Source organism: Montipora foliosa, chromosome 12, assembly GCF_036669935.1.
Source record: "Montipora foliosa isolate CH-2021 chromosome 12, ASM3666993v2, whole genome shotgun sequence".
In the NCBI taxonomy this organism is placed as follows: domain Eukaryota; kingdom Metazoa; phylum Cnidaria; class Anthozoa; order Scleractinia; family Acroporidae; genus Montipora; species Montipora foliosa.
This window is the reverse complement of record NC_090880.1, coordinates 22116416-22128915: the sequence shown is the minus strand read 5'-3', so window position 1 is coordinate 22128915 and position 12500 is coordinate 22116416. Positions and strand designations below refer to the sequence as shown.

The 12500-nt window shown below is 39.6% G+C and overlaps 2 protein-coding genes across 3 annotated transcripts; one reads left to right on the top strand and one right to left on the bottom strand.

The window, feature by feature from the left end:
- Window positions 1-3756: 3756 nt before the first annotated feature.
- On the top strand, window positions 3757-7030 carry LOC137979703 (uncharacterized). Of its 2 annotated transcripts, XM_068827022.1 has the most exons (3): window positions 3757-3838; window positions 5421-5444; window positions 6162-7030. In XM_068827022.1, exons 2-3 carry the CDS (start codon window positions 5428-5430, stop codon window positions 6622-6624), a joined length of 480 nt encoding a protein of 159 aa, XP_068683123.1. In that variant the 5' UTR covers window positions 3757-3838; window positions 5421-5427; the 3' UTR covers window positions 6625-7030. The 2 variants fall into 2 exon arrangements, with proteins under 2 accessions (XP_068683123.1, XP_068683122.1); XM_068827021.1 differs by lacking the exon at window positions 3757-3838 and having other exon boundaries at window positions 5378-5444; window positions 6162-7029.
- Window positions 7031-7079: 49 nt separating this feature from the next.
- On the bottom strand, window positions 7080-8696 carry LOC137979701 (uncharacterized). Its single transcript, XM_068827020.1, has 2 exons — window positions 7887-8696; window positions 7080-7526 (listed from the first exon to the last, which is right to left on the bottom strand). Exons 1-2 carry the CDS (start codon window positions 8548-8550, stop codon window positions 7114-7116), a joined length of 1077 nt encoding a protein of 358 aa, XP_068683121.1. The 5' UTR covers window positions 8551-8696; the 3' UTR covers window positions 7080-7113.
- Between the last annotated feature and the right edge of the window lie 3804 nt (window positions 8697-12500).

The window sequence follows — 12500 nt, the reverse complement described above, 5'->3', positions numbered from 1 at the left end:
CGGTTTTTCAGTGAAGACGATCAAGACTGATCAGCGCCTCAGTCAACAAGGTGAGTGTCTATTGACCGTCAAGTCGCCTAAAAATGTTTTAAATCACGGAAATAACTAGAAAGTCGCCACTGCCATACAAATATAATAAGACTAATAAAATAAGCCCGTAAGATTCATGAAATAGGCCCAGGGTCTTATTATAACCCACAATTGGCGAGTAATCTTGGAGTGAATGTAACTCTCTAAGAAGAGTTAAAACACCTCTATCTTGGGAATTACTTTTGTGGAGTTAGTTTAACTCTGCAAAGGGGGTCGATATACCTCCTTGTTTTTGAGTCTTTTTAGGAGTCCAATAGTATCATAACTTTACGGAAAAATTTAAATGGGATAAAGGAGCTGCATCATCGTATAAATGCTCGCTGTCGTCGTCACTTGAGCTTAATTTCATTTTCACTCGAAATCCCATTTTCCTTTTCTAAGTTTCTTTGATCTCTTTCTGCCGTCACTACGTCTAAATGACAAGTACCCTTTGTATGTTCTTGTGCAACCAGTAATTCTGCAAAGAACGTGAAATCCAGGATCAATCGAATGACATCAAGCAATAAACAGCGACAGTGTAAAAGCGATGAAACTGACACAAAGGTTGCAGGGGTACAAAATTTCGAGTCCCTTGTGTTATATTATCTACGAAGGGCTTTTGCAATTGGTCGTTTTTGCGGGATGAAGGAGTTCCCAGGGTGTCCAAAGTTCACCTTGTTGGTCTCTCCCCTCCCCTTTAAGCTCTCCTTGTTTTCGCTTGAATCTGCTAAATAGGGAAATGAAAAGAATGGAAAGTTCGAGAACAAATAGCCGCATAAATCGAAATATGACAGTTATAAAAAATGATTTTTTAGTTGCTTACTCTCCCTACCCTACAAGAAATTCCGTTTTTGGACTTAAGACTTTTTCTAAGTAGTTGTTTTTGGGGTCGCGCTGTGGCTGTGCATGCATAAGATTTTTTGTCTCATAAAAGGCAGCCCAAGTAGGATTCGAACTCAGTATGTCCTCATAATTGAGTTGCCATTTGGCAATCCAGTCAGAAAGTGAGTTGAATGTCTCTGTTTTACCATTTTTCTCCCTGTAAAGAAAATGGAAAAGTTTCGCAATAGGTCTTTCCTGTCGCTCCCCTGTATTGTCTTTGTGCGTAGAGTCTTCTGCACGTATTTTTGGTAAGTTTCAGGGAGTAGTAGAAATGCGTAGATATTATCCAGTGGACAATGGGAATATTTAATTAACTTGCAATGGCGTCGAAGTCATAGTAACGCGGATGACGTTTTTATGGATCTTTAAACAAAATATACCCTTACGGAGCTCAAGAGTGGAACATTAATTGGATAAACAAGATAGGCGGGGAAAAATGAATATCTGGAATCTTAAAAGCGACGAGTAATGGTATTCGACAACAATTGCATCTTTCGCCACCAGAAAGACTCGCACCAGCAAACTCGCCAGTAAGGGTTATCTCGCCTCTACTAAGTCGCCGCCAAGCTTGAGGTCCTGTCGTTTTCTATCCTGGTAATATTCAAAGATACTTCTCGTTATAAATTTATTATTTTTCAGCTGCTTTTCGTCATTAATTTTTCACACCCGCAAATCGGTGTTCAGCGTCCTATCTGCTCAGTGGAGTGAGAATTAAGTGGAAGTCATTCTAAACGGACAAACAACTAGGATTTTAAAAGTGCCTCCCATTTATCGAAGTAGAATGACCTTTATCAAAAGAAGTCAGGTTTCCTTTTCGCTGAAGACACGAAAGGTATTGCTGATTTCTCTCGTTTCAAACGGATTACGAGCGACGAGGTGCTTCCTATCTGAGGTCCGACGTGATCAGTACGAACACGGACTACGGAACACGGCTGGGTATTTATAAAAACAAGGGAGCTTACGCAAGGACGACGACGTCGCCAAGGAGAACGCAGTCTAAATATATTATTTCCCGTAATTGTAATAATTTCGTTATAACCCCAAGTCGTTCGGAATGGAAAGTGTGTATCAACATTACAGGAATTAAATTGGCATGAAAGACGTAGTTGTTTGGGAAAAAAATTGGTCAATTCACGTCGTTGGCAGGACGAGAACGGCAACGAAATGTACCAACATGCAAAACGCACGTACAGGGCGTGCAGAGCTTTTGTTTGTTCTCATTGAACCCATTGTGTTGTGGCGTTCTCGTAGCCGTCGTCGTCGTCCTTGCGTAATCTCCCTGCAGACAAAGGTATAAAACGTGGGCTACGGACTACAGACTGAGTATAAAATACGAACTACGGTATAAAATGCGGATTACAGTATCAAAATGCGGACTAAGTGAGAGTTATCGGCTTTCAGCTCGGGGTTATGTGATTTATTCTCCTCGTGCGGCCCAAGGGCAACGCACAAGGAGAACAAAACACATAACTGCAAGATGAAGGTCAAGAATTCCTCAAGGGATGCAAAAATACTCTGAAGGCATTAACAAGGTTCTTGTTTTTTTTAATTGTTTGCTTTCTGAGCAGCTGAAACAACTGAAAAAGGATAGAAATTCACCAATTATACACGACTTCATAATGGTGATACGAAAGTTTGATTCTTCCCTCATTTTCGAATAAGTTGATTTCGCAAACAGGCAAGATTAGACCCGTTTCCTATTTCTTATTTAAAAATTCCATTTCATGTCACTGACTGGCCTTTTGGCTACGACTTTGTGTGATCAAATTTGAACACTTTTGACCGCTTTTGTTCGGACGTTTATTTCTTCCTTTCAGTGTGGTTTTGGCAAGGTTTAGCCTTAAAAGTGGTTATTTACAACTGATTAATCTCTCTTATAATATAACACGCAGGGCAAATTATCCTAACGAAATATGCCGTGGCAATAGCAAAACCAAGATTGCATCATGAAATGCAATGGCAGTGCCAAGCTGTCTCTCATTTCTGCAAGGATTGCTCCGAGTACATCATCGTTCACGTTGGTCATGGTGTTTCTGATAGGTTCACTGCAGAGTACGCTGTATCAGGTTGCAAGACCGGTTTTGGAATACAGAGTGGATTTTTTCCCCGGGGGGGAACGGGGATGCTCGTCGTCTCGCTTAGGGGTGTAAATTTTGGATTTTGGTCTCGCTTAGGGTGTTCCGGGCAAAGCGCCAATGTTTTAAGCCGCCAAGGTCTCGTTTAGGGTTCCGCGAAGAAACACAGAATTACGCGAAGAGAAACGGAAGTTAATTTTTCTTTTTAATTTGTTTTTAGGGGTCAAAATTTCCTTAAGCCACGCCCAGATTAGTCTCCTTTAGGGGGGTCACAAAAAGCTTGAGCCACGCCCAGATGGTCTCCTTTAGGGCTTAAATTCAAAATTTCCGACGAGCATCCCCGTCTGTTCCATATGGGATCCCCCCCCCCCCCCGGGATTTTTCTTCAGTTGCGTTAGCTCTAATCGTTGAGAGCAGATTTTCAGGCCTCTCTACACAATTGCTAAAATTACGTTCATAACTGGGAGGATCATAGCTTCACCATAGCTTCACTTATTATGTAGTTTCAATGAGTCACATGAATCATAGTACTCGGCTCTTATTAAAACCACGCTCGTATCCTCAAACTATTGTTTTCTTTCTTTTCGATTCTCGAGTGGGTTGATTGAACGTTTCCCTTACCCTTGGCATCTACCATTTAGGTCAACTAGTTTTATGTATATGATGAAGTAGACAAACTCGGTAAAACTTTATTTAAGAACTTTAGCAACTGCAAGGTGGCGAGATCACTCCGTCTTTTAGCGACTTTGATTGCATATTGATGGCGAGTTCGCTGGTGGCGTGATGACAGCATACCGCTGTCGAATATCAAAGTGAGCTTTGTTTATAATATTTAACTAACTCTGCTGTTATTTACAACACTGAAAGCAAATGGCAAATTCTGTATCATGATGGGTTTATCAAACATTGAAGGAATCGAACGCTTTGAATGCATCCGTATTTACGGCTGAAGTTGCATATCAGTTGTCTGGCTGTTTACATTTATTTTGTACTCAACTCTGCACAGTCTCAAGGTAAAAATAATAATAAGTGGAAATGCGCCAGTGAAGAATAATTTGAAAGAAAGCTTCTTTTCTGTTTTGTGCTTCATTATTCATGGTAAAGAAAAGGCTTTGAGTTGTTTATTTAATTGCATATGGTTGTGGATTGTTTATTTGCACGCACGCCAACTGAAATTGGAAGAGTATTTTGGTCTCTAATAGCAAATATCTTCTTTGTTTCAACGCATTTTACGCTGTAAAAGGTTTTGTGAGATTTTTCGGCCATTGTGGATTCATCGTGCTATCTAATACTCGAGCTTGACAAATTTGCATATGTGGGTTGAAATTTAATACGCGAGCAGTTTCCTCATAAACATGACAGGAATTTGTAGCCATGTTCTTTCTTGCAAACTATTAATAGGTAGCCATAGTTTTTAACGTCAGAAAAAGGTTTCTTTAGTAACTCTAGTGAAAAATAAAGTTATTGACCATTGTGTCACACTGAAGCCCCAACACAGCACCCATAGTTTTGATCACTCCACTGCATGTTATAAATTCGGATTTTCATCGAATTTTGTAAGACTTGAGGCTGTTTGAAGCCTTGCGCTCGTGGAAATCTTTTGTTATTGTTTTGTTAAAGAGGGAGTTAAAATGTATTACTCAAAGGGGTCTAGTGCATTGCTTTTAGCAGACGAAATCACCTCCTCGTAATTCCGTTTTCCATTTTTCTGGACAGAAAACTAAATTCCGTTCTACCGAGAATATAATTCGGATACCTTTCAGATATTTCGTGTAAAAAAACATCGTAATTAAGCAGAAGCAGAAGCAACAATTGCTCCATGCATTGCTAGCATTTAATTGGCTGTCTGTCGCTTTCATTTATTATTGACCAATTAGAATGCCTGGTTTGTTATCTCTTTTGGGAATGAAGTACCTCTTTTGTGCACTGTGTTTCCCGAAAACTATTTCTTTTAGCCAACCTGAAGGGAGAAATTGTTTCACGTACATTATTAATCACCGTATTAGGCATACACCATGACAGTGGAGGATGTGTTGTTTCGGTTAATTCAATCAAGGGCACTCCTCGTTGGCAAGTTTTTGTCATTCGGCGATCTATTAAATTCGCCTTTTGTCTGCGACGTCCCATTCAACATATTAGGGACCTTAAGATTTGAGGACGTCAACTGTCTAGGACGCCACCGGAAGTTCGTTTTCGCCTGATAATGTCACTGCGCATGTCTGTGTGTGAATGGGACGGCGTTTCACATTTAGTGAGTACGCCATTTTTTTCATTTCGCGTCCTACGTAAAACGTGAGTATGTTTTTGTTTTTGGAGCTCAAATTATTCATTTCTTTCGCCGTTTTCGCTGTGCTTTTGGATGTTCTATTGTTAACAGTGCTTGTTATTTCATAGATAGACGATGGATTCCAGTTCCGAGTAAGTAGACTCCACATACTTTCCCTATTAACGGAATGGAAAAATTTATCATGTTGAGCATCAATTTACCATGTCATGTGAGAGATCGACTGATGTAAGAAGAGTTTAGTTTTTATCAGTAGTCAAACTCTCACAGCGAGCCTAATCAAATGTTTTCGAGCGCTGCAATTTTTCCTTTGAAGTCTCGATATATTTTCCTCCTGATTGCCATGTTTTGATTAAATTCATGACTTTGTAATTTACTGGTTGCTCTTACACCGTTTCCGCGGCTTGAGAATAGATATATCGGAGATGCTTGTTTTCTGGATAAGTACTGTAATATATTTATTTCTCTCGTAATTAAGGCTCTCATATATATTATCCATGTAAGTTTCATTCCACTACAATGCAAAGAATACTCGCCGCTATTTATAAAGCCTCCATGACATTAATTTTTTCTCTCTATCAAAGACCAGTTAAGTTCAGGATTTTACATATATGTCTTTCTTTGGGACAATTTGAACAAAGTGATACCTACTTTTGAAACTTGTTACAATTGAAATGGTGTTTGATTTGTCGTGAAGTGGTTGTTGAATTTTAATTTGCTTGGGTTATATTAGAGCATATCAAACATAAAAATCTCAGCAACTAATGCTGTTCAATTCAGTTGCATTAACTCTGAAGATATATAGCTTGAAATGTAGGCTATTGTAGTAATATTTGCTTTTCTTTTAATAGAGTGCCAGCTTTTCCAGGGGTCCAGATGTGGACCAAAGAGCATGACATTCTGCTGTGCAGGGAAGTTCTCTCAGTGAATCCATTTTCTGCAAAAAGAAATTCGAATGAACGAGGAAAACTGTGGGAGGAAATTAGCACCAACCTGAATAGCACAAGTGGTGTGCGTTTTTTTGTAACAAAAAGATCAGTTCGGGATCACCTCAACATATTAATTAAGAGGTACAGGAAGAAGATGAATGCTGAAGAAAGGTCAACTGGAGTGTCACCTGAACCTACAGAATTGGACCAAGCACTGGCTGATATTATTGAAATGGAGGAAGTCGCTTCCACCTCCCAGGAGATTGATGAAGCAGTGATTAAAGAGAAAGAGGACACTGATAAACAGAAAGCTGAAAGTATAAGAAAAAAGGCAATGGAGAAGTTAGGAGAAACCCAGAAGAGAGCAGTCGAGGAAGGAGAATAGGAAAACCATATGAAGAAAAAGAGAAGGAGTGGCAATGAAACAATCTCATTTCTGCGTGAGAAAGCTGAAAGCGAGAAGGCATTGAGAGAAGAAGAGTTAGCAATACGACGAAAGCAGCAAGAATTGGAGGAGAAGAAGCTGGCTTCTTATCTTGATCAACAGAAATCTATGATGGAGCTAATGCACCACCAGCAGCAGCAACAATCTCAGATCCTCATGGCTGTTGTTGACAAACTTATGAACCAAAAAAGTTAGATCCCTGCACTCAGGAGTATTTTCCATTGTTTACCACATTATACCATAATCTTATTTGTTACAGCTTTTTTTACGTATTAATTCATTGTATTGTTAAGAAAAACTCCATTTAATGGAGGTTTATCAAACTTGAACAACCATTTCGTTCTTTATTCAATCTTGTTGTGCCATAAGTTTACATACTGAAGTTGTGTTGATTAAATAAAGTTTTGTCATATTACATCAATAATTAAATCAAGCAAAGTATTCTTGCAACATGGGTGGGTCCAAATCAAAATACTGGGAAGTGGTATTACCATAAAGGCATGTAAGGGCATTCCTTAAAAGGGCACAAACAATGTACATTTTACCTATTTGGCTGAGCCCTATTTTTAAGTTTTTCTTAAAATCGAGAAAGCAAAAATAATTAATTATGTCCCCAAACAGCCATTCCACTGAGCTTCTCACTGGGCTCATGGAACTGTTAAACTGCTGCATTGGGGGAGTGAGGATGCCATTCCGAAATGGAGCTTGGAGGTGTACGCGAAGAGGATAGGCTGTGTCCCCATATATACACAAAGGCTGCCCAGTTGGGGAGAAAGCAAATCTTTGGAGATCATGGTACAGTCCTGAGTCTCGTAGCATTCCTGCATCATGCTTTCTGCCCTCTGGAAATAGTAAAGGTTTGTAGAATTAGGGGGGTGAAAATTATTAATAATTGTTGATAAAAGCTGACATTCTATTTATCTTTACTGTTGTACTGTTTGGCTACAAAAGATGACCCTATGTTATAGGGTTCCTGCCTGTTTCATTGTGGTCCTCACATGTTTGCTATTTTACTGTTCACTGATTGTATATGACAACATATGAGAAGTATGTAAAAGAGGTACTGTGACCCAGGTCTCCAGTAGGTTTTCTTGTGTTCAAATTCCTGCAGTGTTATAACAGTAGAGCCCAATGCTAAAGCTTCTGATTGTTTATAAATATAAATAAAATTGAACGATACAGCTATAATTAAACACACTTACCAACAGGACCGTAAAGATTGGCAATTAGTCTATTTGGAATGGCGATTGATTGAAATTTCAGGGCATGCACCCTCTTGTGCCCATTGTAAACAATTCTTTGATTGGTGTTTGGGCGACAAATTGGACGAACTGTACCGTCCACAAAGCCGAAACAATTGTCGAGGGCCGCACCTTTATTTGAAACAGCTTCAGCATATGTCTGTAATGCATGGGGATTTAAAATAGTGTGATTCCACTCTGATATCCGACGACCATGATGCTCAAATATAAAATCAATGACTGTATTACTTATCATGGAGATTTCAGGGACAGGTCTGCCGAAAGTGCTTATGAGGTCGCTGTAGCGGCAAGGGTATGCCAGCCTTTTGAGAACGATGCATAATCCTTCAGTACTGTCACAGATTGTTCCTTGTTTACACTTTATTTCGTCAGGCAAGCCAAGAACATCAACCAAGAGAGGAATGTCGTATTTTTCGAAACGTAAATCTGTGTTACACTCGGCCTCACTTTTACCTTGCAACGTAAATCTTTCATAATTCCAAAAAGGATACTCTGGATTTTTCGATTTGTTAGCATCATACAACATGAGAAACTCATCCTCATTGATTATTTCCTCGCAAAAACTTACAAGAAGTTCGTCACGCGCTTTCCTGAAGGACGCCATTCTCGACCAAGGCGCTAGAAAAAGTTCCCGTCGTGTTTATCTTTTCTTAAGTCTAAAGTTCCCGCGCAAAGGACGGCGTTCTCGCCCCAGGCCTTTATATGCCGTGACGTCCTAGGAGAAGACGCCGTTCTCAAATCTTAAGGTCTCTATTGGTTGCACTAAAAATCAGAGTGTTGCTCTTTAAGGCCGAATAAGGCTTGCACATGAAGATGAATCGTTATGCAACCCTTTCAGTGTGGGGTTCCTGCTGTCAACCGACTGCATTTACATTCTCAACTAAAAGCTCTATTATAGAAAATGGTTTGAACCCAATGGTGATATGAAAATTTCATGAATTAAGAATAGTCCTAAGAGGGACTGGTGTTGGTGAGAGTAACTGAAGTTTTCGCATACTGAGCAAAAGTCGTCCTATTTAATTTAGTCACACTGACTTCCCCTCAGGTTGTTAGTCAGTGCTGTAGTGTTTTCAGTGTTTTAAGATGAGCTTTACTACGAATCCAAATCTAGGCCTCTCTTTTCCTTCATTAGTTTACTGTCAAAATCAAGTAAAAACTGAAGCAATAATAATAGGAAACTAATATTACTAAATAGACAAAGAAACGTATATAGCAAATGAGATAGTTAAAGACATCCTAAATAACCTCGTGCAGAAGTGATAACATGAAGCTGCGATACGACTCACATATAAATTTGAGGGAAAAAGAATCACACGTGTACAATCAAATAGGAAAAACTACGAACATTTACAACGGCAAAAGAAATCAGAATAAATCATTCCTTTTTCTCCGGGCAATCAGTGTCCTATAAGCAGGATTCGAACCTACGACCTCCGTAACACCTGCGAGATGCTCTACATGGATAATCTGGAGAAGTAAGCTCGTAAATTCAGGAAATTGGCCAGGTGAGCAATCTTTGTTAGGAAATTTACCTTTCAAAATCAACTTGGGTGGTAAATTTACGTGAGCCACCAATCTGTTCCTAAACAATATGCTAATATTGAAATCCCTTATGAATTTCATTTTTTCGTTTCTTTGAACGGGAGGACTCTGTACGATCTTGGATTAAGTATCTTATCTCGGATTTTCCAAAAGAAGCTCAACCTATTTTAGAGGAAAAATAATTGAAGATGATTGTACCATTCCCTCATTCCCCTTTACAGTATATGCATATTTTTTTTATTAAGTTTATTAGCAGCAACGCTTAATAGTTATTAGAAGATTGATTGATTGATTGATTGATAGATTGATTGATTGATTAATTAATTGATTGTAAAAAAGTTCACAAGAATTCCTCCATATTGAAAGAAATAGCCTGAGAGCAATGTGTTGGAGAACCGTCTAATTCTACAAGTGGCAGAGTTTTGTGACAGTTTCTTTTACAGAATTCCTGACTTCTCTGATCTTCCAGCAATAAAGAACAGGATTCAACGATGAGTTTAGAAAAATCAGTGAGATCGTGACTTGCCTGGCAAGGTACATAGCTGGGGATACTCCCAGTGCAGTCGTAAAGAACACCACCGTAATATACGGAAAATAACAAATGACAAGAGTCACCTGCAGCAACAGTGCGCTATTGACAGCTTTTCTATATCGGGCAATGTTTAGTTGATATGCTTCGCTTGGTTGGACGTGGTCCCTTATTCGATTTTGACAATTTTTACGCAGAGTAAAAAAAATCTTCCCATAGCAATAAATTGAGATTGCAAGACAAAGTGAAGTGGCTATACAGCTATACGATAAGGACACGAGGTAGTCCACAAAGTGTAGTGTAGAGCCAGCGATGGAGAAAACCCAATAAACCATCAAAAGTATAGAGGTCCGCTTTAGGGTGACAACTTGTCCGTATCTCAGGCCCAACATGAGAGCGAGAAGCCTCTCAACTGCTATGGTGGTCATAGTTAGGATGGACGCTGCGCACAACATATTTCCGGTCACATAAATGATGCGATGAGCAACGAGACAAAAGTTCGTTTTCTTTTTCACCACGGATAGCCAGTAAGCAATAAAAGTTGGCTCTGCCAAGATACCAACACAGAGATCAGTTGCTGCCAAGCTACGAAGCAAGAGTTTGGACGGCGGGTGAAGAGGAGAATCCTTGCCTAGCGCAACTAAAATGAGGAGATTTCCCACAAATGCAGTGACAGCGAGCAAAATGTTAATCACCACGAGGCATATCAGTGGAGTATGGGAAGATTCAGTCAACCCCACCGAGCAAAAGAGTAGTTCGTGCGGTTTTCCCATTGCCTGGTCTGTGGAAAATTCGCCGTTTCTTTGACTTGACCGCAGTTTAAATAAGTCTTTATACGAGAAAAATCTTGCTTTCGTGTTTAATGACACAACTGGCCAAGTAGTGATGCAAGTATCACGTTTTAAGCAAATAACATCAACGTAATGTTAAACAAAAGCAAGCAGATGGTTTTAACAAAAGGAAAACTCAGCAGTTTTTAAGTGCCTAATTCTTAGCTAATGGTGATCAGCCAGAAGCATCCGTTAATTTATGATTAAGAAAGATCCACTCGCGCTTACATTTATGGCTTATGGGTCAAAAGAGATTCCCGATCCCAATAATGGAATGCTGTGAGACACCTTTTGAAAACCAATAAAGAGACTTAGCATAGCGTCAGGTTTTAATTTGTGTTATGCCAAATTATTAATATTTGATTAACCAACAAATATATTGTCACATCTTGTGCCTATTATCCACAGACTTCCGGCAACCAGAAGTTCATCACTCAGAAGTCTCGATCTGTTTACGGTATTTTCTATTTTTTAAAACGGCTACTGCTACTGAGCTTTTTACCGGAACAAGACGTAGCGGCATTGCGTTCCGCGCACGAATTTGCATTTAACACCGGCGTGCAATCCCTCATGCGGCTTCTTCGTTGTGGACCAATCAGGGTAGTTGCGGTCATTAGGTGCAATCTGATTGGCCATTATTTGGCTGGACCTGTATTCTAAATTTAGATAATAGGGAGTTTAAAAGGACGCGACGTTTGAAAGCCACGGACGGTAACCGGAAGTATGCTGTTTTCCATTTTACCTTGTCTGTTGATACCCCAGCTGCCACAGGTTTTTCTCTCTCAGAGCGACGCAATAGGCGACGAAAAACCTCTGGTGAAGGCCGTTCAGATCTTTGAGAAGGCCGGTCTAATGGGTTGCCGTTTTATATTCCCAGAGTCAGATTTTGACCTTAGCAATTTGATTGGTTACGGGAACTTGTCAGTTCGAACGAGCGCTGTGATTGGTTTAGCAACAGAAAAGGGTTCAAACAAGTTTTCAATTGCTGTCAACCTGATTTCTCATGCCCACTGTGGCCATAATCGAAACGTTGCAAAGTTCCGTTAGTCGTTTCACGAACACGAAGGCAATGATAAATCTCTCTAATAACGTACCTGAATCACGCAAAATTAATATGAGGAAAAAAACTGAGAATCGCATGCTCGACTTCGATGAAACTCTGGATTTTATTATCATACCTAGCCGCCGAAAACGGTTTCGCGAAAACACCTTCAACGGAATTGAACAAAAAAAAAAAGACGACAAACAAGAGGCTTCGGGCTTGAATTGGAGTCTAAAATGAATATTTTTTCGTGTCATCAAAAAACACGCTAGTTGTCAAGTAGATTCCTTTATTCTTTTGTAAGAGGGCACGCTATCGAATCCTGCAATCTGATTGGTTCTTCACGCGATAACGCTTTTGCGAACCACTCAAATTGAAATTTACGCACGTAGCCAAAAAATGATACTTATATCTCTTCCCGGACGAGCTGCCGGATACTTTCGCATTGGAATCAAGATCTTCTCCTCTCCGACTAAGCACAAATCTCTAAGCACAGGATATTTCTGCTAAAACATTTATTTTTATTTCAGTGAGAGCTATTCCGGAGAAGGATATCAATAAAGACAATCCGCAGTGAAATCTTTTTATGGATATTCTTGTTCATAGAGACT